The 27,899-nt window shown below is 36.2% G+C and overlaps 3 protein-coding genes, 1 long non-coding RNA gene and 1 other non-coding gene across 6 annotated transcripts; 3 read left to right on the forward strand and 2 right to left on the reverse strand.

The window, feature by feature from the left end:
• On the forward strand, positions 1-20,527 carry LOC139196971 (uncharacterized). Its single transcript, XR_011581888.1, has 2 exons — positions 1-109; positions 20,442-20,527. It is a non-coding gene; the product is annotated as an uncharacterized lncRNA (long non-coding RNA).
• On the forward strand, positions 10,893-12,877 carry LOC103420139 (uncharacterized). 2 transcript variants are annotated; one of them, XR_011581887.1, is made up of 4 exons: positions 10,893-11,259; positions 12,184-12,298; positions 12,397-12,512; positions 12,643-12,877. XR_011581887.1 is itself a non-coding variant. In XM_070823338.1 (3 exons), exons 1-3 carry the CDS (start codon positions 11,063-11,065, stop codon positions 12,442-12,444), a joined length of 360 nt encoding a protein of 119 aa, XP_070679439.1. In that variant the 5' UTR covers positions 10,893-11,062; the 3' UTR covers positions 12,445-12,877. The 2 variants fall into 2 exon arrangements, 1 of the variants encoding a protein (XP_070679439.1); XM_070823338.1 differs by having other exon boundaries at positions 12,397-12,877.
• LOC103436737 (uncharacterized) lies at positions 16,114-17,654 on the forward strand. Its single transcript, XM_029104362.2, has 5 exons — positions 16,114-16,276; positions 16,396-16,579; positions 16,674-16,880; positions 16,985-17,176; positions 17,260-17,654. The coding sequence occupies exons 1-5, from the start codon at positions 16,194-16,196 to the stop codon at positions 17,419-17,421; spliced, it is 828 nt and encodes a 275-aa protein (XP_028960195.2). The 5' UTR covers positions 16,114-16,193; the 3' UTR covers positions 17,422-17,654.
• On the reverse strand, positions 19,358-19,423 carry LOC139197276 (small nucleolar RNA snoR101). Its single transcript, XR_011582515.1, has one exon. It is a non-coding gene; the product is annotated as a small nucleolar RNA snoR101 (small nucleolar RNA).
• Positions 20,083-27,842, reverse strand: LOC103436738 (protein FAR1-RELATED SEQUENCE 3-like). Its single transcript, XM_008375189.4, has 6 exons — positions 27,451-27,842; positions 24,692-27,044; positions 24,496-24,585; positions 24,042-24,191; positions 21,477-21,593; positions 20,083-20,564 (listed from the first exon to the last, which is right to left on the reverse strand). Exons 2-6 carry the CDS (start codon positions 26,939-26,941, stop codon positions 20,520-20,522), a joined length of 2,652 nt encoding a protein of 883 aa, XP_008373411.3. The 5' UTR covers positions 26,942-27,044; positions 27,451-27,842; the 3' UTR covers positions 20,083-20,519.
• Between the last annotated feature and the right edge of the window lie 57 nt (positions 27,843-27,899).

Consider the following 27,899-nt stretch of genomic DNA (forward strand, 5'->3'; position numbering starts at 1 on the left):
TTGGATTCTCTAGCGGTACATGTACAAATATGTTGACAACAATCCTACACAAGAGGAGGGCCATGCAAGGCGATAGATGTAGCTGCTGTGAGCACTCCGAACTTGCTAGGTTGTCACCCTTACCCATTGAGACCCAATGTCACACTCACACACATCTGGGTTATAGTATGTGAAGTAGAATAAATAGGATGCCCTTACCTCCGCTGCTTTTTAGCGACGGACTCTGACTGGATCTCAGCCTGCCAATTTAAACTTTTACATAAGTAAACAGTTAAAGGAATTGAGTAATCACTCAACATAAACACAATGTCCAGGATTTTCCTACTTTAATTTCGCAAAACTCCAGGTTTTTTTCTTCTTTTTTATCAAGTACATTGTATTAATAATAAAATGAGGCAAAAGTCCCAGTATATGCTGGGTATGCCTCTACAGGTGTAGTAAATCTATAAATTTCATCAACCCATCATTCCTGCATACGTTCCTGTTCTGTAACCCAAAAAAAAAGACTGCATGTGTGGTTCTATGGCTGGGCAACCGGTCTTTGTATAAGATAAAAGAATACCGCTGTTACCATCAACGTAAGTCTTGTTGACGAGTAACACTTCACATGGTCACCACCGTACCATCGTTCCAATTGGTACAACAAATATATTGGATGAAATGTATTAAGATATCTATTTAAGGGGGACTTTGTGGGTTTTTTTTTGGGGGGGGGGGGGTCCCCGCTCAATGTGACTCTTCTCTTGTTGCAGAAGAGTAGTTCTCAATGTGTTGTTGTAACCTGGTGGAACATACCCTGGAAGTGTAGAAGCACGAACATATGAGTTCCGATAGTGCGGATTTCTTACAAGGTTAAATGATAAGCCACCTATATAAAACATCCTTGCAACTTCAGCATCACATTGATCTCAAGCCTCCTTGTTAAAAGCTTTACTGAGAGGCCCACTTGTTCCCTTTCTCTTATTTGGATCAAGATTTGCTTCAGGTAGATCATAACATTGATCTCGAGCCTCCTTGTTAAAAGATTTGCTTCATTAGTAACCTTGTTGCAAGGCGCGATCCTGTTTCCAGACATTTTTAACAAATGAAACTTGACCTTAGAGTAGGATCCTTTATAAGTTTTTGGGTAAATCTCTGTTTACTACCCTCAAGTTTCATGGTTTACAATATTTAGTACATCAATTTTTCACTACTACAAAAGGGACGTATAGTGTCAGTAGGTGGTGTCGGTTTAATATAATGTAGTGGCGCATAAGAGAGTTGCGACACTAATTGAACATGACGTCGGATTTAGTGTCGCTTACAAGCGTCATAAAATGTCTACGTCGCTTTTAAACCGACGTAAACATTTAATGTCGCTTATAACCGACATATAATTTAATAATTTTAAATACTGGCGTCGCTTTAAACAAAACAGTGTCACTATTAAGCGACATAAAGTATTGGTGTCGCTTCTAGGTGACACTAATTAATTTAATAATTTTATAACCCTAAAAAAATACTATAATAATTATATATATTAATTTAACAATTTTATACCCCTAAAAATTATAATAATTATATATATATATATATATATTATATTAAATACTAAAAATTGGTGACCATTGGATCGGCTTAAATATACATATCATTCAATTTCTTAAGTGTTGTACGTACATAATAAATAAATTTAAATCTACTTAATATATATATACACACCATTGAACTTGATGAGATACGAATTCTACGAAACTAATTTTAACGATCAAACCATCAAACTTGTTTGTATATGCTTCGAGATCGCATCAGCAAAAAATCGCAAACAACAAACATTCAGAGATCAAGTAACGGGACAAAACTTTTTGAGGGTTATCAACGAAAAATCACGATTTAACGGTTATTTTAACTCCGATTTTGATAATTTTTTACAACTACACTCCTTGACCCTATATGAATATAATGAATTAACTCGATCTTCAATTTCAAATATTTACATTAGTGTATACCAATAAATCTTATGTTATACTTAATAAAAGTATGAATAAACTCTTAAGCATTAGTGAATCTATTGTTTTGATGGGATATGCATTCTACGAAACTAGTTTCAACGATCCAACCGTCAAACATATTTGTATATACTTCAAGATTGCATACGCCAAAAATTACAAAATAAACATTCAGAGATCAAGTAACAGGATAAAACTTTTCAACGGTTATCAACGAAAAATCATGATTTAATGGTTATTTTAACTCCGATTTTGATGATTTTTTACAGATACACTCCTTGACCATATATGAATACAATGAATTAACTCGATCTTCAATTTCAAATATTTACACTAGTGGATACCAATAAATCTTATGTTATACTTAATGAAAGTATGAATAAACTCTTAAGTGTTAGTGAATTTATTGTTTTGATGGGATACGCATTCTACGAAACTAGTTTCAACGATCCAACCATCAAACATGTTTGTATATACTTCGAGATCGCATACACCAAAAATTACAAAAAACAAACATTCAGAGATCAAGTAACGGGATAAAATTTTTCGACGGTTATCAACAAAAAATCACGATTTAACGGTTATTTTAACTCCGATTTTGATAATTTTTTACACCTACACTCCTTGACCCTATATCAATACAATGAATGAATTTGATCTTCAATTTAAAATATTTACACTAGTGGATACCACAAATATTTTGTTATACTTAATGAAAGTATAAATAAACTCTAAGTGTTAGTGAATCTATCGTTTTGATGAAATACGCATTCTACGAAACTAATTTCAACGATCCAACCGTCAAACTTGTTTGTTTATGCTTCGAGATCGCATACGCCAAAAATCGCAAAAAACAAACATTAAGAGATCAAGTAACGAGACAAAACGTTTCGACGATTATAAACGAAAAATCACGATTTAACGGTTATTTTAACTCCGATTTTGATGATTTTTTATAGCTACACTCCTTGACTCTATATGAATACAATGAATGAATTCGATCTTTAATTTAAAATATTTACACTAGTGGATACCACAAATCTTATGTTATACTTAATGAAAGTATAAATAAACTCTAAGTGTTAGTGAATCTATCGTTTTGCAATTTTTGGCGTATGCAATCTTGAAGTATATCCAAACATGTTTGACGGTTGGATTGTTGAAACTAGTTTCGTAGAATGCATATCCCATAAAAACAATAGATTCACTAACGTTTAAGAGTTTATTCATATTTTCATTAAGTATAACATAAGATTTTGTGGTATCCACTACTGTAAATATTTTAAATTGAAGATCGAATTCATTCATTGTATTTATAGGGTCAAGGAGTGTAACTGTAAAAATCATCAAAATCGGAGTTAAAATAACTGTTAAATCGTGATTTTTTTTATAACCAGCTGAGGGATTTGTTTGAAGTATTAGAGGATAACGATACAATTGATGATTATGCCATACCTAACCTGAATGATCGAATTTTTGATAATGAAAATTTCCATACAAGGGTTGGCGTGGAAGAAACTCCTTTTCTTGAATCATTACTGTTGCCTATTGAGTTCGTTAATCATGCCAATGCCAACGAGGAGCTAACAGATGATGACATGGAATAAATATATTAATTATTTTATGTATTAATTAGACCATTTTCAATTCATATGTTATAATATCTTATCATAAAATTATAATTCTGTTTTTTATTAAGTATTATACATAAGTTAAATTTTATTTATTAAAATATTATATGAGATAGCTTATTTTTTAACTTTGGTTAAACTTTTTGGGCGGGAATTTTCTTGAAACATTTTGGGTGGGAATTTTCCTGGTTTTGTTGCATGGGGAAATGGATAGCAACAACTTTTTCTATCAGTCAGATTTTGCGTCGGTTTTAACCGACACAACCTCATCTTAGTTCGATGCAAAGTTGCCTTAAACCGACGCAAAATTGTCTCATTTTGAGACCACCTGCTATGACAGTCAAATATGTCAGACTAACATCGATTTAATCCGACCCAAAATTGTCCTATTTCGACGCCAACCCTTTCAGTCAGAGTGAGTCACGATTTCAGTCAAATGTACGTCAGGCCTCGTCTTTCTAGGTTGTGTCAGTCTTACTGTCGGTTTAAACCGACGCAAAGTTTTATTATTCAGATGTTATGCGTTCATATTTCGACACAGTTATGGATACCGTCGGTTTTGAACCGATGTTAAGTTTTTTTTCCATATTTAAATGCCCTTCTTTCCCAACACTACCGTACTTCCAATTCTCTTTCATTTCTCTCTCGCCCATTTTAGCCATTCTCTTCCTCCTTCCACTAATTTTGCTATGGATAATTCTAGTGAAGATCAACGTTCTGAGGAACTTCATTTGAAAGAGGAGTTTGAAGGTGGTTCTATTTAGAGTTATTTTTATTTTCCCTTTTTGTTTTGTGTTTAAACTAGTATTGTGCATTAACTGAAAATTTACATTTGTTTCTTGGTTTTTAATTGCTTTTTTTTTTGTGTTAATAAGGAACATCTCAACGGAGGTGCGGACCCTCAATTCCTAAATGGACAAAACAGCTTTATTCGTTTGATGCGTCCGGAAAATGCATTAGTGATAATTCTAGTGCATTTTCAAAGTATGTTGCAGCGGAGGTTAGAGACCATAGAAATCTCCCGTTGAAGAGGGATTGGTGTAAGGCCATCTCCAACCGATGGCTGGCCAGAGGGCTCGTTTTAGCCCTCTGGCCCTCTAAGATTCTCCAAAATATAAATATTTTAATGAATAGTACATGACCATATTTACCTCCATCTCCAACCGAAGGCTAGAGGGCCAGAGAGCTCGTTTTAGCCCTTTCACAAAAAATCGTCTCCAACCGAGGGCCAAAGGACCATAGAGCCAAACACAATTTATTAAACTACAACTTAAATTCAAATCCAACGGCTAAGTGACATCAGCTAGCCGTTGGATTTGAATTTTTTTTTTTTTGCTATAAAAAGGGTGGATATTGGGATATAATTCACACAACTTTGAATTCAATCTATTTAAATTCAATCTCTTTCAATTCAAGTTTGCAATGAATTCCAACTTTGGATCATTTTTCAGATTCCAACTGGGGGCCCTCATACAATTACAAAAGAGAAGCAAAATGGGCGCAAATGAGACAAGAAGATGAGGAGTCTGATGAAGAAGTTCAAGTAAGGCGCAACAAACAAAACATAGCAGCAGCCATGGCTGCTGCCGTGGTGTGTCAGCCAACTGAGGAACAACCTCAATAGGGTGGCTCTATTGCTGGTCGCTCTTACAAACCACGAAACAGAGTGATAACGCATACCAATCTGATGAACAACTACTTCGACCCCAACTCGATGTACACAGAAGAGGATTTCAGACGTCACTTCCGGATAAGGCGTCATGTCTTTGAGCGTTTACTTTGTGATGTCCAGCAGGTCAATCCATACTTTCGACAGAAGCGGGACAGAGCAGGCCACCCTAGTTTCTTACCTCATCAGAAGGTTACTGTTGCACTTCGAATGATGGCCTATGGCTCCCTAGCTGATTCGATTGATGAAACTCATGGTATGTCTGAGTCTACATGTCTTGATACTCTTCAAGAATTTTGTGACACAATTGTTCAGCTTTACAAAGACGAGTACCTCCGCAAGCCAAATCAAGAAGATCTGAATCGGCTCCTTCACAAAGATGAAGAGCATGGGTTTCCAGGCATGGTAGGGTCATTAGACTGCATGCATTGGGATTGGAAGAACTGTCCCACCGAATGGCAATGAGGCTTTAGCGGAAGGTCGAGAAAGCCAACTGTTGTGTTATAGGCGGTTGCCTCATATGACACATGGATCTAGCATGCTTTCTTTGGAGTCCCTGGATCCCAAAATGACATTACAGTTCTTGGGCGTTCACCCCTCTTCAATAACTTGACGGAAGGTAAAGCACCTCAAATTGACTACTACATCAACAGCCGTCAATACAATATGGGTTATTATTTGGTAGATGGCATCTACCCAAAGTGGACGACACTTGTCCAAGCAATTCCAAACCCTAGGAATGACGCGGAAAAGTTGTTTACCTTAAACCAAGAGGCATATCGGAAAGATGTTGAGAGAGCTTTTGGTATTCTACAAGCACGGTGGAAGATCATTAGCGAACCGGCAAGAGGGTGGAGTCGAGAAAATTTGGACTCCATCATGATGTCTTACATCATATTACACAATATGATAGTGGAGGATGAGCGAGGTGGGTATATTGATGGAGAGTCTGATGACGACCAAAAAGATCCAAATAGGTCAAGAAGGGCTCGTGCAAAAATATATGATGAGCCTAATTTGCCTTTCAATCCAAGAACTGGTAGTATCTCTATAGATGAGTACATAAGGCGCTATAGAATGATACATTCTCGTGCCACAAACAAATACCTACAACAAGATCTTGTTGCACATCTTTGGGCCCAAAGAAGCATGGAGTAGGCATTTACGTTTTATGTTTTTAAATGTTTTTAAAAATGTTGTTTAAGTTTTATGTTGTATAATTTTTATGTTGGTTAATGTTATTTAATGTTGTTTCATATTGTTTAATGTTGTTTCATGTTATTTAATTTAATTTAATGTTGTATAATGGCTTAGGAAGTTATAGGAAAAAAAATGGAATTAAAAAAAATATGAAACAAATTTTGTGAAATAGAAGTTATAGGAAAAAAATGGAATTTAAAAAAAATATGAAACAAATTTTGTGAAATAGAAGTTATAAGAAAAAATAGAAGTTATATGAAAATTTTTGTAAATAAAAAAAAATAATAATAATGTAAAAAAAAAAATCAAATCAAATGCAACGGCTAGTAGCCGTTTCATTTGATTTTTTTCTTAATAAATCCTGTCGGTTATAACCGACAGGAATAACAAAACATTAAAAAAAATAACCCACTCGGGGCTGGCTGGTTGGACAAAAGCAGCCAGCCTTTTGGCCCTTTGGCCCTTTGAAATTCTGTGGGGCCCTCATAGATTCTCGAGCCCTCTGGCCTAGCCCTCGGTTGGAGACGGTTTTAGGGCTATTTTCGGTCCTCTGGACCCTTCGGTTGGAGATATTTTTTGGAATAGAATAAAGGTATAGATATTTTTATTGTGACTTGAAAAAAAAAATATAAGTCAATGATTGTAATAGTAATTGATTAACTTGATTTTTCTGATTTATGATTGTTTGAATATTTTTATCATGTTAGTATATCATTGTTATTAATTTTTATTATCTATAGCTTATTTTTTTTATTTACGATGTGAATATTATTATTTTTTAAATTGTAATGCAAGGCAACAATGGAGAGCAATCTGCAAACTTTGATTGAGGCGGGCCAAAAGGATAATGAAGAACTTAGGACCCGAGTGTATGTTGATACAATGGGTCCTGAGAATCATAATAGAGTCAAATGATATGGTCATGGGGTGACTCCTGATATGGTGTCTTATGCATCTTCTTCATCTTCTACATCAAATTCCTCCAGGAGGTCATCTAAGAGTGCAATGGCAGTGCTGTTGACTCAAAACAATGAGTTGAAAATGAGGGACGAAAATAATAATAAATGGATAACGGACCTAGAGAACAAGCATAAAGGGATTCAGATTTTTTTATTATGGCACTTTTTTTCTTTTCAATTATTTTTATTATTGTTTATTTTTTTGGGTCAAAATTATTATTGTTTGTTTTGGCCAAAATATTTCGATTATATAATCTTTTTGAGTTATAATTATATGAGAACGAATACAGAAGGGATTCAGATTTTTTTTATTATGATTATTAATGGTGGTGTCGCTTTAAACCGTCACTAGTTCGCGTATTTTATTTATTTAATCGTTATCTAATAATTATTATCAAAGATGGCGTCGCTTTAAAGTGTCACTAGTTTGCATATTTTATTATTTAATTGTTATATAACGTCGCTTTAAACCAACGTAAGGTTTGAGTGTGTGTCGCTTTAAACCGACGTTGCTGTCAGTGTCGCTTTAAACCGACGCTGTTTAGTGGCAGATTAAGCTATCAAACTGACACTTAAGCCCTTTTGTGACGGTAGCAATAGTGTCGCTATTCCAATCTGACATTACACTGTTTTATGTCGGATTTTTGCCAAAATTCCGACAGAAATCGGGTTTCTTGTCGGTTTTTGTTCCGCCGATGATAGCCTGTATTGTAGTAGTTTTTTTTCGTCCCAGAGTCATACCTAAAGTGTAAATTTTGGGATAGTCTCATACATCTGTTAGTCAAACTGTTAAGTCTACCGTTAACTGATGATGTGGCGCCTATGTGGACAATGACTGGGCACCACGTGTCATTAAAAAAAAACTATTAAAATAATTAATTAAAAAAGTATTTATAAAAAGAAAATAAAAACTGCGTGTCTTCTATCTCACCTCCTTTACTCTCTGCACCGCCAAATCATAGAAAGAAAAAGGGCCACCCTTCTTCTTCAACCTGAGCTCTCAAATGGTCTACAACCAAACCATCAAAACCTCAATTGAAGTCTGACTTATAGTTCTCCAATTTCTAAACTTTCTAATTATTTATGTGATTGAATTTGATTTGACTTTTATGGTTTAATTCTGGGTTCTGTTTTGATTTGGGGAAGATTGCAGCTTTCGTTTGATTTCGGGAAGAAAACGACTATGGTAGGGATCAGGGGAGTCGAAGAGGGAAGAGGTGGGTCGGCAAGGTGAAGAAGGATGAGGGATGAGCGGGACGAGCACAGCGAACGTGGCGACTCATACGCCAGTGCAAATAGGTAGATTTTCCATTCAAATCCAAACTAAAAACATAAAAATTGAAGCATTTCCTTTCCTAAATCTACCCAACGACCAGCCCACCAACCAACCAATTTATAAAATCCTTAATCTAAAACCTTAACAACCTAACCCCCGAACCCATAAAAAGTCCTACCCTGCCTCTTGAGCTCATAGACGACGTCCATCGTCGTCACAGTCTTCCTCTTGGCGTGCTCAATGTAAGTCACGGCGATGAGGTCTCCGGCAAAGGGAAAAAAGTGCTTGGACGACGGTGGGGATGGGTCTTCCTTTCTCCATGTTTGTGGGGTTAGGAATGGAATTTATGAAAGAGAATTGGAAATAAGATTGGGGTGGGGACGATAGAGAAAGGGATGGGAGTGGATCCACAAGGGAGGGGATGTGGTTGGAATAATGGTCGGAAGAGGGGGAAGGATAGATGTGCAGACGTTGGGGTAGGTGTAGTGGAGAGAAAGGAGGGAGAAGGGAGGAGGGAGAAGGGAGGAGGTCGGGGTGGGGAAGACAAATGGGTTCTAGGTTTTTTTTTTAATACTTTTTTAATTAATTTTTTTAATAGTTTAATTTTTTAATTTTTTTAATGACATGTGGCGCCCAGTCATTGTCCACATAGGCGCCACATCATCAGTTAACAGCAAACTTAACAGTTTGACTAATAGTTGTATGAGACTGTCCCAAAATTTACACTTTAGGTATGATTCTGGGATGAAAAAAATTTGATATATCAAATGTTGAAAACCACGAAACTTGAGGTAGTAAACAGAGATTTACCCTAAGTTTTTTTGACAATAATTGCATTCAAATTCAATATTTCCTCCTCCTTTATTTCCCACTCTTTCGAGCTTTTTGACATACTTCCATAGCGGAGCATTATAATTTTCAACAATCTCATCCAAATTAGCATTATCATTCGCATGATTAATAGGATGATTCATTTTCCTAAATTAACAAACATATAAACAATAAGAGTCAATCCACTATATAAACAGAGACTATTACATGAGAAATTTATATTAACTTAAGAGATAAAAAATGCATCATGAAAGCATATACATAAAATATTATAATCTAAATATCTAGACCAGTGTATTTCCAATTTGATAAAACTAAGAGGTGTAGTCAAACTAAGATTTTAAAGAATTTTAAAGAATTTTAAAAGTGATAAATTTGATAGGATTTAGGAAGATTTAAGACTCCTACAAAATTCATATGAATTTTAAAGAATTTGAATGGATTTAGTTTGTAAATTTTGATGGATTGTGGTGGATTTTCATATAATTTTTTTTATTGATCTTTCCTTTTTTTTTTCTTTTTTTTTTAAGACTATACAAGGCAGCGATTGAATCTGCCGGATCTCAAATTCCAATCGATTTCAACCCATTTTTTCAGCAACCAGAGGCTTGGGATCTTAAATTCATAGTCTTGGAGATTGGGCTCTGCTTAATCGGCGAAAAATTGGATCCCTTGTGAGAAGTGGAAGCGTCAATTGGATTCGGCGATGGAGAAGACGAATTAACGCAGGAGAACGTAAGAGAGAGAGAGAGAGACAACGGAAGGAATGACAGGGCACGAGCGAGAGAGGAGATGGATTGAGATGGGATTGCGAAACCCTTGTTTTAATTCTCCTAATCTTGTGTTTATAGTCCCCTTTCTGTAAGTTATCCAAACATGGAGAGATTTGTGAATACCAAGGGGTTGGTATAAATTTGAGAACAGGAAAATGATTTGAAATCCTAGGAGACGAGATTGAATTCTTTTTAGTTTTGGTTATATATAATTTTTGCTTTTAAACTTCACAAAATTCACAACTTATTGAAATCCTTCCAAATTTTAATTTTTTTAATATATTTTGATTTTGAAAGATTTTAAAATCCTTTATAATCTTTTAATTGACTACATTTAAATTTTAAATAGATTCTAAAATATTTTAATTAACAACATCAGAATTTTAAAATATTTTAAAATACTCTTAAATTGAGTTTGACTATTCCTCTAAATATCAAGCACAATAATATCTAGACCACGGTATTATAATCTAAATATCACAATAATATATTATAATGGGTCCTATTATAATAATTACAATAATAATATTATATATAAAAAGCAAAAGGGGCTTTTAGCTTTTCTAATTTACATAACAGATAAGCTGAAAAGTCTTGAATCAGTAAAAGCAAAAGGAGCTTTTTCTTCGAAGTTAAAAACAGAAAAGGAGGAGTTTTAGAGATGGTTTTGGGAATCAGATTGAGATTCAAAATTAACAAAGTGAAAACGAAAGCTCTCACCAGCAGACAGAGACGATGGAGATGACTGAGCAATTGCAGACAGAGACGATAGAGACGACAGAGCAGTTGCAGACAGAGACGATAGAGACGACAGAGCAGTTGCAGACAGAAACAATAGAGACAACGGAGCAGTTGCAGACAGAGACAATAGAGACGACGGAGCAATTGCAGACGACAAGTCTGATTTCTGAGGTTCGAGTGAGGAAAAATAGGTAAATTCGAGTTTTATACCCAAAATCATTTTGTTTTTTAGTCAACAATTGTTTCAGTTTAGCTAATTTTTTTGAATCAATCTCGATTCAGTGTGGATTTATTGAATTTTTTTTCTTTCTGATTATCCTCTGTTTTAGGGGTGTATTCAATTGTGATTTGGAGGGATTTCCATTTTTTTAATGAATCTAGGGTATTCAATCAGAATTTTAAGTGATTCTCTGAAATTTAATGTGTATTCATTTAGAATTTTAAGATAGTTTATTAAAATTCTTAAAAATTTGGGTGTATTCAATTAGGATTTTAAGGAAGTTTATAACATTTCATGGGTATTTAATTAGGAATTGATTTTAAAGGATTTGAGAAAATTGAGGAATTAGAGAGATATCGTAGTGTATTTTAAGCATTCATAAATTTCACATTTTCTCATGAGATTTCGAGAGAATTGAATCAAAAGTTTATATGAAATCTCTACAAATCAATTAAACTCTATAAAAATTCATGGATTTATAAATCCATTAAACTCTTTTAAATTCTCAATTGAATACACCCCTTAGTTTGAAACGTATCCGAAAGGTATGATCCTCGTATCTCGATAGTATGATACGTGGTGATTGGAACAATTATGAAGCTTCCTATATATTTTAGGATGTAGTACATTACATAAAGTACTGGTTTAGTATTGAGATATTTTTATAAAAAATGGGTATAAAAAAAAATTAAGCTCAAAAAGATGTTTAGTAAATACTTAAAAACAACTTATTTTCACAATTTTAAGCGAAAAAAACTGAAAACATGAAGTAGTAAAAATTAGCTTATTCTCACGACACAACGGAAACGGTCTTTTTTCAAAGAACATTAATACCAAACCAGACCACAATCTTAACTCCTTATTTAGTTGTTTGCTTCTTGTGTCTTAAAAAAAGATTTCCGCTCTGTGGGGAAGGAACAGAAGCAACATATGGTCGTCGCAACCACAAGAAGAAGAAGCGGCCAGTTCTGAGAATGATGAAACTACAACCTATGTACAAGAAGAACCCTGTGAGTATAAATTATTATGAATTGTTGGAACTAACAACTGGTTTTTGTTTGTTTAATTATGTGGTTGAGAATCGAACAAAATTAATTGTATGATGCAGGTGAAACGGATCTTTATCACCGATGAAGATGACGTCTGGTGGCACTGAGCAAGCGATGGGAGAGCAGCTTGGCGAAAATAAGGCAACCTGAGCCTGGCCGAGTTGGGCTGCAGTTGGTGGGTGCGAGTTGACAGTTTTCTCAATCAAAAGTTTCCTAATCCGCTTCGCAAAATTTGAGATTTGATTAATACGTACTAGCATATGCCCATAAAGTGTTTCTGAACATTTTTTTACTTTTGTTTTTAGAATGGAAGGAGAAGGAAGAGAACGTGGGATGAGGAGAGAGGAGAGAGGAGAGAGTTTTTTTTTTTTTTTTTTAATGCATACTGCCTGCCTATGTTATTTATTTCTGTTCAGTTTTGATTAGAGTGTTGGAATGGTAATTTTATGAAGTTCTGGTTGACAATTAAGATTCTATTAATATGTAGTTTAGATAATTATTATTTTTATTCAATATATCTATACTATGTAGTTTTGATAATTACATTTTTTTTCTTTTGTATGTAATGTTTTGAAACTTTTTTGGCTCGAAATCGACTAAAATCAGATGTTCCTATCCAAGTTGCACTCTCAAACCTTCCCACCGAATCGTGACTAACACAGTACATGGTATTTTTTTTTTAAAGGTCGTACCCAGTGCATAAAGCTCCCGCTTTACTCAGGTCCGGAAGAGGTGAATGACATGGTATTTTTTTTTTTTATAAAAAATTAAAAAAAAAATTACTACATTAATCGCTTAGGGCGTAGAGTCTAGTTGATGAATTGTGTACTCCAAAACCTGACACCTACACTCCAAACCCTAAACTCCTCCTGAGAGCATTTTAGAATCGTAAACTTACAATGATCAATACAAATCGTGATAGACTTTTTAAAATCTTTAATATTCTTGATTTACGACCGTTTGAATTTCAATAATTGACACTCAAATTTTCAGTGTCCAAAATACAGCCAACCTTAATTCCTCTTCATTTATAAGTAAAAGGTCTTAAGTTCGATTCTCGCTAAAGATGAATTTGAATCACATTATTACTAGTTTATTGTGAGGTTAGCCCACCCCTTTCCCTTAGTGTAGATAATATCGTTTGTTCAAAATAAATAAATAAATACAGTAAACCCAAATTCGACCCCCAATCTCTCCTTCTTGACTCTCATAAAGAAATATACCATTCAATAATCTATTTCCAAGCGAGCAAATAGGAAAGTACTTCCAGTCTCTGCTTCATGATTTAGCACTCAGAAGTGCATCAGAAAATGGCCAAATATTTATAGCACTCAGAACACGAATAAGAGAGCTTGGCATCTGCTCAGCCAACCTCTTCTAGCCACCAGTGAATTGCTCAGCATCTGCTCAGAACACGAACGAGTGAATTGCTTGGTTAGCTTCATGTTTTACCCACCGCCACTGAATCCAACAATACAGAATGGTAAAGTGCAAGAGTGAGATCCCATTTCTACCATCTGACCTCTATAGATTGAAGTAGTAATGTTTGTTTTGTATCAAATACGCAAAGAGTACTGCATTCCTGAAGCAAATAATACGTGGTATTTCATCACCTATGGCCGCCTGGATCAGACTCGAATTGGTAAAATGTTAAGGGACATTGGATTAATGGCAAAGAATTTGACGTCCTTTATGAGGGCAAGAAAGTCAGTGTCAAACGGAAACTGAAGTATTGTGAAGTGGATCGTGACCGAATATAAGATGATCGAGTACAAACTTGATCCTGCTGTTGCAGATAAGCCAAGGAAGGCAGATTTTCTGGTCCATTTGTAAGCTGTACAAGGATGATGAGAGTTGTCTGGATGTGCAGAAATTAGTGCAAAGTCTTTCAACGGTGGTGCAAGTGCTGTTCTATGTTTTATTTTGTTCTTCTAAGATTTGAACTTGTGGAACTCCGAGGTTGGAGGTATATTGAGTTTCCGTATCTTGGGAAAATACTATGCTGAGAGACGATCTTTTGATTCATATTTTAGATCACGTATAACAGATGATGGTTGGATATTTATGCGCCTTTTTCATTACTGATTCTACATATCACCCTTTTCTATCAGGTGTGATATTCACACACCATTTTTTACTTTTCTCACACCTTTTTAATTTTCGACCGTCGAATCGGATGAATTAAAGAAGATCAAATGACAAAAATTAACAAGAGATGTGGAATAAATAAAAAATGATGTGTGGATAACACATCCCTTCTACAATTGAGATAAATTAGACCCTACATATTTTCCCTTTCACAATAAATGTTGCTAAAGTTACTTTGCCTCATCCTATAGGGGCAAAGTTTAGATAAGTAAATTGAATGCAGCGTAGGTTGCCTAAAATTTGTACCTAGTAGATCAGAGACGCTCTATATATAAAAACCATAATTAGCAAGACAATCCAAGTATAAATTATTCTTGTAAGTGAGAGATCTTAAGTTGAATTCGAACCAAATTTATGGCCAATCATTGTGAAGCTTTAGCCTACTTCCCAATCTTTTAGTGTTGATTATATCGTATTATTAGAACGTATAAACTCCGAAGTTGCTTTCCTTAATATATGTGAAAAGGCTTGCGTTCATTCAATATAATCAAAATTGTGGCACCTAGAGGAGGAGAAAAACTTCTATTAAACGAGTTCACAAAGTGTGATATTCTGATTTAATAATGTATGAGAAAGTCTAAGAAGCCTCTCTCAAAATAAGATTTTTTATAAACTCTTTATCATCTCATAGTTTAACATCAATTTATGTGCCAACATTAAACATGAAATATAAAAAATTTATAAAAAATTATACTTTTAAGAAAATCTGTTTGAACATTTTTTAAAAGAGAATTTTAACGAAAAACTTCCGGTACTGTTTACTTTAACGAAAAATCATATTTTTATACTAAAAAATCAATTATGATACTATTTACTTTACCATTTATTTTGCCTTTATCATTAAAACTTAAAGTTTTCAAATCATTTTTATTAGTTTTTATTTTTATTTTTTAAAAGCATTGCGTGAAGAAAATTTGCACACGTCAATGTATTAATATCCTTAAACGATAAGGGTGAGGAAGAAGCGGCGCCTCCTTAAACAAAAAGGAGAAATTAGCATAGTACATAGAGGAAGAAGCGGTGCCTCCGAAACCTGCAAGTGACACGACAGGCTGTTTTAAATGCTCTGACTACGAAACAAACAAAACATAGGCAGAGGAATTGGTGCTTACCCAATTAATTAATTAATTAATTAATTGCGTGTGGGTAATCCGATCACTAATTAATCCTATTTAGCACACTCTAATCTCCTATAAGACCAAATACAATGGATTAAAGGATAAGGACTATTTTACTAATACAAAACAAAACAAAAGTGGCAAGAAATGAAATAAATATGAGACGGGACGAAAGGCCATTTCATATTTATTCGGATTTCCACAACTCTAATTTCTAACTACAAGACAAATTAAAAAAGGAATACAGTTTACATTACTTATACCACGTTTTTGCAATATTAAAGTGTGGTATAAAAACGTAATCTTTTAAGCGTTATTGAAGTGAAAGTAACTCGCTAATAGCAAGATAAGAAAGACAATTTTAAAAAGAAAAAAAAATTAATGTTCTCTAAAAACGAGACGGTAAACCGTATGTTTGCTTTTATTCATAACTACTTTTGTGACTAAGAGTTAATTTATTCAAATCCAATGCTATTGATAATGGTTTTCTTTGGCCACCTGTTTTATACAAAACCAGAGCTAGCTCAGGTTATACGTATATATACATATATATTATACATGTAAGATAGAAGAATCAGTTTGATTGAACGATGTGTATAGCAGTGTTCCTTTGGCAAGCCCACCCTCTTTACCCTCTCCTTCTCCTGCAAAACAGAGATGAATATCACAACAGGCAAGTCTGTCACCCATCTAATTCACAATTACGCTACTTTTATTTGATTTATTAAGTCAATGGGGTTGTTTATTATCTAATCTTCATATATGTATGTATTAATTTGTACGTATATAAAGGCCTACAAAACCAGTCGGATGGTGGGAAGGTTGCGAGATACTAGGCGGGCGAGATGAGGTTGCAGGAGGGACATGGTTGGCCTGTTCAAGAGGAGGGAGACTCGCTTTTCTTACAAATGTACTCGAGCTGGACACCGACCCGGAGGCAAAGAGCCGCGGAGACCTACCTGTGCTCTTCTTAAAGGTACAGTTTTCGTTCTTTTTACCCGCTATTTTTTACCATTTGTTGTTCTTGTGTTAGTTTCTGTTCATGTGTTGTGCAAATAAATCAATGGCAGAGCACCAAGACTCCAAAGGAATTTGCACAAGAATTGACCAAGGAGGCGCATCGGTATAACGGGTTTAACTTGGTTTTGGCAGACATTCCTTCCAAAACCATGATTTACCTCTCCAACAGGCCGAAAGGAGAAGCGATTCTTGTTCAAGAAGTTTCTCCAGGGATTCATGTGCTATCAAATGCAAAGCTCGACTCACCCTGGCACAAGGTTGGTTTGAATTGAACTAACCTTACTCATTTTGTTAATTACATGGTTGTTTGTGTCATTGATCCAACATTCATGTGCCTGGTTACTGGCTTTATGTCCTGCAGGCTCAGCGCTTGCGGTTAAATTTCGAGGAAGAGATTAAGAAATACGGTGAAGGTGAAATGCCCGTGAAGGAAATGGTTGAAAAACTAATGAGGGACGGAGTTAAAGCTGATAAGAGAGAATTACCTCATATATGTGAACTTGACTGGGAGTTCAATCTAAGCTCCATATTTGTTGAAGTTGACACGCCACTGGTAAGCGCTATTAGCAATGAATTCATATTCCAGTTAACTGTAGGAATTGAAACTCACATATCCGTCAATTTTCAATTGTACAGGGACGCTGTGGCACCAGGAGCAGCGCTGCAGTGACAGTAAGGCAAAACGGTGAGCTGAGTTTTTATGAGAACTATCTTGACAATGATCACACATGGAAGGAACATACTGTGAACTATCAAATTCAGAAGCTGAGTTGGTTGAAGGAGATATGGAATCCATAGATAGAGCTCAATTATTTTACTTGTATGTATGGGTTTCTGAGGATGATGTAGAAAGCCAGGCACAAAACAATAAAATACAACACCCGCTGCCATTTATCTATAGGCAAAAACGTTATGCACTTCTATCATTTGTAAAGAATGACACAGAGAGAATGGAATGTAAAAGGCAACCAAGCATGTAACTTTGATCTGAAAGCTGGAATTTTAAAGGCCTAACCTTTTTCTTCCTCTAATTGCAACAACGTTTGAGACTTTGTTTCTTCATCTAGCTTCAGTCCTGCTATATCGACCTCCTTGCATGCCCTCGTACTCTTTTTCCAGCCTCGCAAAAACCATATCGACCTCCTTACTGCCACGCCACCAGGCTGCAAGTTTTGTAAATAAAGATGCATGGAAAAGTAACATGTAACAAAGCATATTGTATCAGACTACTTGTTTTCTTGTAGTTGGACCTCCAAGTTTTTGGAATGCTCCAAATTCCACTTGAGCATCTAAATTTGGATCAATACCAGAAAGAAAAAAAACACATCTCTAAACTGTAGAATTATCAGAGAGACAGACCATACGGCTCACTTCCAACAACACCGATATTGTCCCCAACTTGGTAATTATCACATGCACAATCCTGTCAGGTGTGGGGTTTTATCACAAAAGGCCTCAGTATTAGTTAGAGTGGGATTAAGATATTTAAACTATTACTTTTCTTTTTGTATGGCCGATGTGGGATTCAACATAAACAAGGTTCTAGCACCATGCCAAATGTGTCCGAAGAAGGGTAAAGCAAATGAAGCCGAGCCCAGATTGTCTAAAGCAATCAGAAACGCTCTCTACAGCTTCAAAATTATCAAGCCTGATGCACATTCCATGATAAAATAATCCGCCCTTATTAGAGCGTTTCAGGCGTCAAGTTGGGGCTCCATATAGCACCATTCATACCCTTGAAGAGATTGTAACATGTTGAAATTATGTATGAAAGCTTTCAACCGATTTTTTCAACCGACCCTTTTCAATTTTCCCGCAGTTCTCTCACAAAGTTATCATAAGCAGCAGTTGAAAAGAACCGTCTCCCATACTCTTTATGCATAATGTCTCAATCAAAAGATCATCCCAATCCCCTGTCCGTTTTATCATATTCTTCTGTTACTCACATCTACCTTCTTTCATTCAGTATCCAGTTCTACTGTCCCAAAATTGACCATAAGTTTAAAGCACAAGCTAAAACAATGGTTACAAACTAAGGACTACAGAAAAACAATGTGAATTCTTGAGTACCGAAACCAAGCTATCTCCTCCAGTGTTGGATAAGCCTAGCAGCTCGCTGAGATTAAAACAAGCGTTAGTTACACCAGTGCTTTCTTATAGATGTCTCTCCAAATACTAAAAGCTTAAGGCAACAGAAGTCACAGAAACTCAGCCCAACACAATGCAGGGAAGAAAGTTGTCTGCAACCGAAGGAGGGTCCTTGGTACAGGTTCTAATAAGCAATGATAGCAATTGTATCTAGCCCTTGACAAAGTTTAAAAGGGATGGTACTGGGGAAAAAACACAAGAAAGAATTAGAGAATACCCAACTCGACGACCAAAAAATTGTTGGAAGACTCATTAGTAAGACCCATGGTGTAAAATAACAGCGACCAAAACCATCTTTTACCTTTTCTCCCCCTCTCTACATAGCAGAAAGAGTGAATTTTGAAAGCTCCCTTTCCTGATTTCGTACATCTTCAACAATCAAATAAACAGTGAGAACCCACTAAACTTGCACAAGTTCACGACTCACCCTTGACGGTAACAAAGTAATAATAGCAGCAATGCTATAAAAGATAAACGAGCAACAAAGAGGCAGTTTATGACTCAGAAGAAGGCAAGAAAAAGAGAAAACTAACACGCACTGGTGCAAACGCGCACAGCTCACACATAGGATTGTTATGAACAGATGTGCAAAGGATAAACATAACTCGTCAACAATTGAATCTACGTAAAGTTCAGAGATCAAGTGTACACAATCATCTGCATTCTGCCTCAGCACACACAAGCGCAAATACACACTCATGCTCACACAAAGGAATGTTGTAGCATAGCTTGTCAACAATTGATCAACTTGCCAAATGTTCAGAGATCGTGTAAAACATCATCTGCACCGCACACAAAGGCACGCACAAATGCGCTGTCATGTGCAAAGATAGAGCGCGCACCACATTCTCTCATATGCACACTTGATCTCACACGCAGGTTTGTATTTGGCCAGCCTCCCAGAAACCATGTAAATTTTAATCATGTCAAAATATACATCATATGTCGGAGAGAAACCTGCTTCCTTATTCGTAGGGTGAAACTAAAGAAATCTTTGAGTTTAACAAAAAGGTGTTATAAGTGAATAATATCATAATTGACTTTTTAAAGTAAAAACGTGGTTTTTCGTTAAAGTGAACGGTACCAAAAGCTTTTCGTTAAAGTCCCATAGATTTAACGCACATATAGCTTGCATACCTCGAACTCTCGAGGCTCGACACCTTCTAATGAATATTTTTCTTCTCTCTCAAACTATCCAAACGATTTATTTATTTTTCCAAATGGCATACAAACGAATATTGTACAGAGAAATCTAAGTTCCTGAACATTTGTAAAAGACTTCAGTGTAGATGGAACTCTGAGGCCCTGAAATATGGGAAATTAGATACTCCTTTCAACTGACATAGTCAAGCAAAACAAACGAATTCACATCTTATACTACAACGTAAGAAAAACACACAACAAAACATGTGGGTACTGCAAACTTACAGCTATCAGAATCACCCCTACCAATTCCTATAGAAGAAAATTTTCGGAACAAGCATGTCAACTAGTGGCACCCTCTAATTTCTGGGCTGTTGCAGATTCTTCGACCACGTAGACCTACCAAATCTCTTTGAAGCTTTGGATTCTATAGCGGTACATGTACAAATATGTTGACCACAATCCTACACGAGGAGGGCCATGCAAGGCGATAGATGTAGCTGCTGTGAGCACTCCGAACTTGCTAGGTGGTCACCCTTACCCATGGAGACTGATGTCACACACATCTGGGTTACAGTATGTGAAGTAGAATAAATAGAATGCCCTTACTTCCGCTGCTTTTTAGCGACGGACTCCGACTGGATCTCAGCCTGCCAATTTAAACTCTTACATAAGTAAGCCAGTTAAAGGAATTGAGTAATCACTCAACATAAACACAATGTCCAGGGTTTTCCTACTTTAATTTCGCAAAACTCCAGGTTTTTTTCTTCTTTTTTTATCTAGTACATTGTATTAATAATAAAATGAGGCAAAAGTCCCAGTATATGCTGGGTATGCCTCTACAAGTGTAGTAAATCTATAAATTTCATCAACCCATCATTCCTGCATACGTTCCTGTTCTGTAACCCAAATAAAAGACTGCATGTGTAGTTCTATGGCTGGGCAACCAGTCTTTGTATAAGATAAAAGAATACCACTGTTACCATCTTTGTCATCAACGTAAGTCTTGTTGACGAGTAACACTTCACATGGTCACCACCGTACCATCGTTCCAATTGGTACAACAAATATATTGGATGAAATGTATTAAGATATCTATTTAAGGGGGACTTTGGGGGGGGGGGTGTTGTTGAGAGAGATCCCTTTAGATAAATTTTTACTTTATTTTACAAAATATTACGTTTCCTATCAAAAAGATATCACCAGATACTTAAGGGAGTCAAAATTACAATACTTCCGGTTCATCAAAACGCCAAATTCCACACTATCTATGTTATTTGGAATTCTGGAGATGCACCTGCAAGATGTTCACTAATAAATTATTTATATGGTTCATCAGGTTTTCTCTTCAGCTTTGTGCCTATAGTGGCCGGTAAAATCTTAAATTCTTTGTGTCATACAGCCTAAATACTTGATTCTAAATGCGCTAATTTTCAAACTAGTAATCATTTACTAGGGAACATAAATATTTCGGAGATTTTTTGTCATCCATGAAACAGCATAAATGTAGTCAATAAACCGAAAACAAGAGATCAAATACAGAATTGGTTGAGAAAGCTTACAGCACTTGAAAGCTGCTCGCGGATATAGGCCATTGATCTTAGCATGGCACCTAATGTATCCCTAGAAACTTGAAACTTGACCTCTGACTCCCCTGAAGTTGTCTCTGTGTCTTGAAGCTGAAGAAATACAAAATGGTTGTTTATCTTAATCTGTCACACGTTAATAAATGGGAAAAAGAGCCTTCAAAACAACAAAAAAGACAACAAATTATTATTACATATCTAGGAGTGACCTCTATTTAATTTTCATTTCAAATCCAGAATAGTCAACAGAGATGGACTTACGGCTTTAATGTAAGATTTATATTAAGAGTATTAGTTTCATTTGAGGACTAAACATTTAATCTGTTCCAACCTATACGATGTCTTAGTCCTCGTCTTAAGAGATTCAAAAAACGTATAGATTACCGTAGTATATCCCTTCAATTGCAACCTCTCTATAATTCTAAACGTTGAGCTATTTAATTTAAATGGTGGGAGAGTCCATACACCGGAGGGGGTGGATGAAATTAAACAGTCGGTGTTCCACATACCCATAGCTTAAGCATATGAACAAGGATTGAAATATGATTAATGTGTGTGTATATATGCGTGTGCAGGGTTCATCCAGGCAAGTTTAGGAATTTTAGAAGTGCTAGAATCAAGATCAATATTATGGAAAGGTTTGTAAAACGAGTATACTTTTAGGCTTTTGAAAGGTGCAACAGGTAACAGATTATATGTTGCAATTCCAATAACCCACAAGTAGAAACGTCTGACTAAATGATGCGATTGTTACATCTTCTTCTTATCTCATTTGATAACCTAGTTGATGTCCCCCTCCTCTAACGCTTACTTTTACAACCAATAGAATATGCAATGAATTCATGTCTACCAAAATTACAACAGTTGATTTCCCACTGTCCTATCAGCAACTGTGTGAAATAAATCTTTGTAACTGCATTCCCATTTTTCAGAAAATGAACAAGCATGTGAAAACTAGTAATTAACCCTCTTTCTTTAGGGTCGGTGTGGTGACCATTTCTCTTTTAGTTGTTAGAGATTGACAAGAAAATTAAAAAAACAAGGGAGAAAGGAGAGACAAAGAAGGGTGGAGGCATGATGGTAGGAGGGCATAGAATGGTACACATAACAAAATTTAAAACCAAAAACTGACAGTTTCAAGTTTTTGTTTCAAACGTTCTTCTTCATTTCTCCATCTTCCCCCGCAACACTCTCCCTCAAACTGTCTTCATCCGTCCATTACCCCATATATCTTCCCTCTATCACTAACACAAAAAATTATAACTAAAACTAGAAATGAAATGGTTGTCAAAATGTCCCTCAAGTATAAATAAAAATGACTTCAAATCTTTTTCAGTTCTTTTAAACCATCTATACCATAAGTGGCACAATGTAACAAAGAAAGAATATGATAAGATGGGAAAGTCTTCCCTGAGATGCTTTGAATAAATTATTTTCTTTTCTATAGTAGGAAGGAAAGAAACTGCCCAATCTAATAAATACACTATTCTTTTTGTGAAAACAGAAGGACTACCATGAATTAAAAAGTGGGGAGTATGATCCAAAGTGAACCTGCAGTGCCTTTGTTTTTATAAAATTAAAAATTAAAAAAAAATTAAAAAAGATGCAACCTTCAAATGCAAGAAACAACAAAGCAGCATTTGTTCTAAGGGAAAAGCAGAAAGTAACCTGGCAAAATTAAGAAACAGAAGCTTCCCGATCCACATTTAAAAGAAAGGCTGTCATGAAACCCAAAAGAAACCTAAGCCAAAATCTAGCCTTATCCCAGAAGCAGTCCAAAAACTCCCCAACCTTCCCTCACAACTTAGGCTGTTTCCTTCCCCAAAAAGTCACTATGAAGCTGCATCTCCCCAAAAAGTCACTACAAATATAGGATTTCGCTGAGAGAGAGAGTGACAATGAAAACTCTCTGAAGTTCCTCTGAACATAGTGCACCAGTTAGGGTATAAACAAAACTTGGCCTCTACCATTGAAGGACCACAGAAGTATTCACCCTTCAACAAGCAACAATCCAAGCCAAAAGTTTAACCTCAGGAAAAACTTTGGCCTTCCAAATCAATTTAGTATGGATTGTAAATAGAGACAGTGCAATCAATAATAAAGGTAAATAAAGTAACACTAAAAGAGGGATCTCATGCCTATATATCTATCCAAAACAGAAACACTCCCTCTTTCCCTCTGTGAGTTGGAGCTTCAAACAAAACATAGTAAGGGATTGAAAAATGATTCTCCAAGGGCATTGCCATGAGCCTATCAGCCTACACAGGTTAACAGAAAGATAAAATTGGAAAAGCTTAATGAACACAGCCTAGAGTATTCTGAAGCAATTATCCATCATTCCGCTTGCAGAAGACCAGTTACAAATGCATTTAAGTCAGAAAAATAGCACAAGGGTGACTCCAAGTGGGAACCCCATTTTTCTGTACCCACAAGGAGGCAAAAGGTATTGAGAATGAACACAAATAACGTAAGACAGAAAAATGGTTCATCAAACTGTGGTCAAATTTACAAGATATAGGTTTGAAACTTTGACTCCCATACCTTCAAATTTATTACAGCAACCTTATTAGCTGGTGTTGACAGCTGATCACTGATGTAGGACATGGACCTTAACATTGGCTCCAATGAAACCCTTGAGAGCTGAAACTTAACCTCTGATTCAGTTGACGGTATTCTGCTATAATCTTGCAACTGCAGTGGTCATAAGAGATGTGTTTAAGAAAAAAAAAATACGGAGAGAACACTCTTGCTCAGTCAGTTGTAAGCTAAGCTTGACAGTGCAAACCCGAGCATTCCACTAGTACAATGTTACATTATAGAATTAAGTGCAGCAATAATCACATATGAAGAAATAGCCTAAATAAAATAAAAGGATTTATGAAGATTTCATGTAACTCAGGCATCCTGGCTATGATTATCCAATACAGCAAACTTGAGCTAATTTTATTTGATAATATAAAATGTCACAACTATTTTTTCATTTCTTCATTTGTACCTTCAGGTTAATGACAGCTACTCTATTTCCTGGTACTGAATTCTTATTTTCCATGACCCAAGTCATTGACTTTAGACACGGAAGTACCACCTGCAAAAAATCCCAGATCAATGCTATGAACTTGCACTCAGAACAAAACGAAATAGAATAACAGAACCAAAATAAAGAATTCATTGGAAAGAATTATTTTCCATACCATGTTCTCTTGAGTACCATCATCCCGATGAAGAGATACAGGGGCCATCCGTGGCAAATTCAGGTCAGAAACATTTTGAGCAGGTGCACCAGCATCATTCAAATTAAAACGCCTCATTACTTCATCATGGCGTGGCCACAACGAAGGAGTCAAATCTGATGTTGATGTCGAGTTTTTTTTGTCATCATAGCCAGTCGCACTAATCTGACCGCTAGGAGGTGCAACTTTAGCAACATTGTTTTTCACAACAGAAACCTTCTTCCCACCCTCTTTAAGAGCAGTCATTGCTGCAATAAAAGTTTCCGTAGTGGTTGCCCCATCCTCTGCATACTTTATGGCTTCTCGACACAGATTGTTGTACCGTAAAGTTAGAGACTCTTGGCCATGTAACTCACCACTACGTTCATCTGGGTTAGTTCCATTCTTTGCATTTCTTGTCCATCGTTTCAAAATATAATGGGAAGGCAATGTAAGCACATTTGTTACAGTAAATACTGTCAAAACATGTCTACAAAGAATGCCTGAATACTCAAACATTTGACAACTACAATTAGCTCTCATCTCCGGATAGTTAAATGTAACGATGTATGCTTTGTTGTCATCTTCAAATTTCGCAACTCTGAATGTGCTAATAGCTCCATCACCTTCAATCCTATTTGCTGTGTACACAAAAGTCTCAACTAGCTCTTCTTGAAATTTTGCAAAAATTTTTCTTGTATAAAGATTGGCTGCCTGTTTCTCCATGGGTGATGGTGTTCTCAAAACTGGTGTTGTGCAAATTGTATCAAAGTCTGCTTCTATTTCCCTTTCAAACCAGTCATCCAAAGCTCTTTCATATTGCCTAAAGAACAATGGTAATGTGGTCTGTTGATTCACATAGCCTTCAAAAAAGGAGCCATCATACCCTTGATTGGGAGATATAGCAGCAAAAAAGGAATCCCGGAAATACACAGGTACCCATTGAGCGCGAGCATTGTATAATGATTGAAGCCAATCATTTCTCCTGAGGTCATATTTATCAACGATAGAATCCCACGACAATTCAAACTCCTCGACAGTTTCAGTCAAGTTGATACAATTATAAAGTTCCAACTGAAAATTGGGGTGTGCGTGGCATACATGTGCCAACCTATCCTGGCCTTCTCTTAAAACATGCCACTTGCTAATGCAGTGGCGGACTTCTGGAAACACCTGAGCAACTGCTATCTGTATGGTTCTGTCCTGATCAGTCATAATCGAAACAGGAGGGCTATCATTCATTGCTGTAAGGAATGTCTTGAACAACCAAATAAAAGATGCTTCGGACTCATCTAGAAGTAATGCACAACCAAACAAAACCGTTTGACCATGATGGTTCACTCCGGTAAATGGAGCAAATGGCACTCTATACTGATTTACTCTGTATGTGGTATCCAGTGTCACAAAATCACCAAAATGACAGTACGCAGTTCTTGACCTCGCATCTGCCCAGAACACGTTTGCCATGTGATTATCTTCATCAAGCTGTATTGCATAAAAGAAACCAGGGTTCTCAGCCTGCATTTTCTTGAAATACTCCAGCAAATTCTGAGCATCCTTCCCCAGTGTCCTCCTTCGACTACTAGGCCTAAGAGCATGATTGACTGTTACAGCATTCTTGACTGGTCTATTTGATTCTGCAGATGAAGTATTCCTAACTACACGGTTTTTCTCTACAGTGGCACGGTTACCATGGTTTCCATCCATGGACACATACATAACACCACTGGGAACAATCCCTACTCCTTGATAGGTTTCAGCTGCATTCTTTGCAGCACCCGCAAAATGCCGACGAGGCCGAAGGTATTGCATTTTACCAGGACTCGCTGATGCATGACTATGCTCCTTCACAAATTTCGTGGAAACCCACTTATCTTGACGCTTTAACTCTATCCTAAGCATTGCACCACAACTATCAGCATGCCTTCTTTTCAAACCCTCTCTGCCACATACAAACTCCCGAGCAATGGTTGTCCCATCAGGTTTAGAACGGCTAGATTGACCAACTTTAGAGCTAAAACCCAAACGCCTTGCGTATTCATCATAGAAAGTCTTGGCAGCCTCTTCAGAAGTAAATTCCATACCCACATATGGCTCGGAAATCCCATCTTCACCCTGAGCCTCGGAATTTTCGGCATTATTCACTTCTCCACCATCACTTCGTTCAGCATCACCATCATCCACTATTCCATGATGCACCATTCCTTCAACATCAATCACTTCAACATCCATCCTAAACCCACTGTGTAATGCTAAAGAATACAATTCCTATCTTTCGAGCTAATAAAATAGCAGTGCACCATGTGTTTCATTAACACGGAAAATGTAGTTCAATCTGCACACAATCCCAAGCACACAAACTGGTTCATGGCTGAGCCTTAAAAGATACATGGAATAGATTATATATATCTTACCTAGAATTACAAAATGCAAACTTTGAATCGCCGAAATATCAATGGATAACGGAGAATTGTAATATCGACCAGAATTAGAAATATCCACCATAATGGTGCCCAGAACCCGAAATTCAAATAAAAAAAATGATGAAATAAAGGAAACCCCTAAAATTTTATCCATGAATGGCGTATTTGTAATCCTAACAACGCAATTGAAACCCAAAATTACCAAAATTAAGCCCTAATTTCACTCAACCAGAAAATTAACATCAACTAATGAACATAAATCAAAACCAACGAGTTAGCACAGAAAGAAGAACATAAAAATTCAGAGTCGCCACTTACAATTGGTTCAGGCTTTCAGCGCCTTCGCAGCTCCAATTCAACCCCGCGAAGCAATAGAACCGCTTTCAATTCCGCCATGAATTTGCCGACAACAATTTCATATAAAATTGGACGATGCCTTCAACTTCAGATTGACACCCCCAATCGAGCACGGCAGAGAAGAGCAAAGAAATTCTTCTTCCACCTCTGATTGGACCTTCCAATCCGCCGAGCTTTCTTGTTTCGGTCTCCTTCTCTAACTCTCCTTCTCTGTGTCAGTGCTCTAATTTCTGTTGTTTCTTTCTCCTTTGAGGTAGATTTTATTTTCTCTTAATTTTTGGTATTAATACATTTTGCAAATAAACATAAAAGAGAAACACATATGCGACACAATTACGCAAACACAAAAACAGTTACACAAGTGGGCATAATTACTAGTTAGTCTCGAGTCCGGTCGTACTAATGTTTTC

Source organism: Malus domestica, chromosome 06 (assembly GCF_042453785.1).
Source record: "Malus domestica chromosome 06, GDT2T_hap1".
Taxonomy (NCBI): Eukaryota; Viridiplantae; Streptophyta; class Magnoliopsida; order Rosales; family Rosaceae; genus Malus; species Malus domestica.

Coding starts and splice junctions, on each gene's coding strand:
- LOC103420139 (XM_070823338.1), top strand. CDS start 11,063: ATGGAGATGACTGAGCAATTGCAGACAGAGACGATAGAGACGACAGAG. Junction 11,260..12,183: donor GTTCGAGTGAGGAAAAATAG/GTAAATTCGAGT, acceptor TCTTAAAAAAAG/ATTTCCGCTCTGTGGGGAAG. Junction 12,299..12,396: donor CTATGTACAAGAAGAACCCT/GTGAGTATAAAT, acceptor TGTATGATGCAG/GTGAAACGGATCTTTATCAC.
- LOC103436737 (XM_029104362.2), top strand. CDS start 16,194: ATGTGTATAGCAGTGTTCCTTTGGCAAGCCCACCCTCTTTACCCTCTC. Junction 16,277..16,395: donor AGAGATGAATATCACAACAG/GCAAGTCTGTCA, acceptor ACGTATATAAAG/GCCTACAAAACCAGTCGGAT. Junction 16,580..16,673: donor TACCTGTGCTCTTCTTAAAG/GTACAGTTTTCG, acceptor AATCAATGGCAG/AGCACCAAGACTCCAAAGGA.
- LOC103436738 (XM_008375189.4), bottom strand. CDS start 26,941: ATGGATGTTGAAGTGATTGATGTTGAAGGAATGGTGCATCATGGAATA. Junction 24,192..24,495: donor TAGCTGTCATTAACCTGAAG/GTACAAATGAAG, acceptor TGACCACTGCAG/TTGCAAGATTATAGCAGAAT. Junction 21,594..24,041: donor TTGCTGTAATAAATTTGAAG/GTATGGGAGTCA, acceptor GTATTTCTTCAG/CTTCAAGACACAGAGACAAC.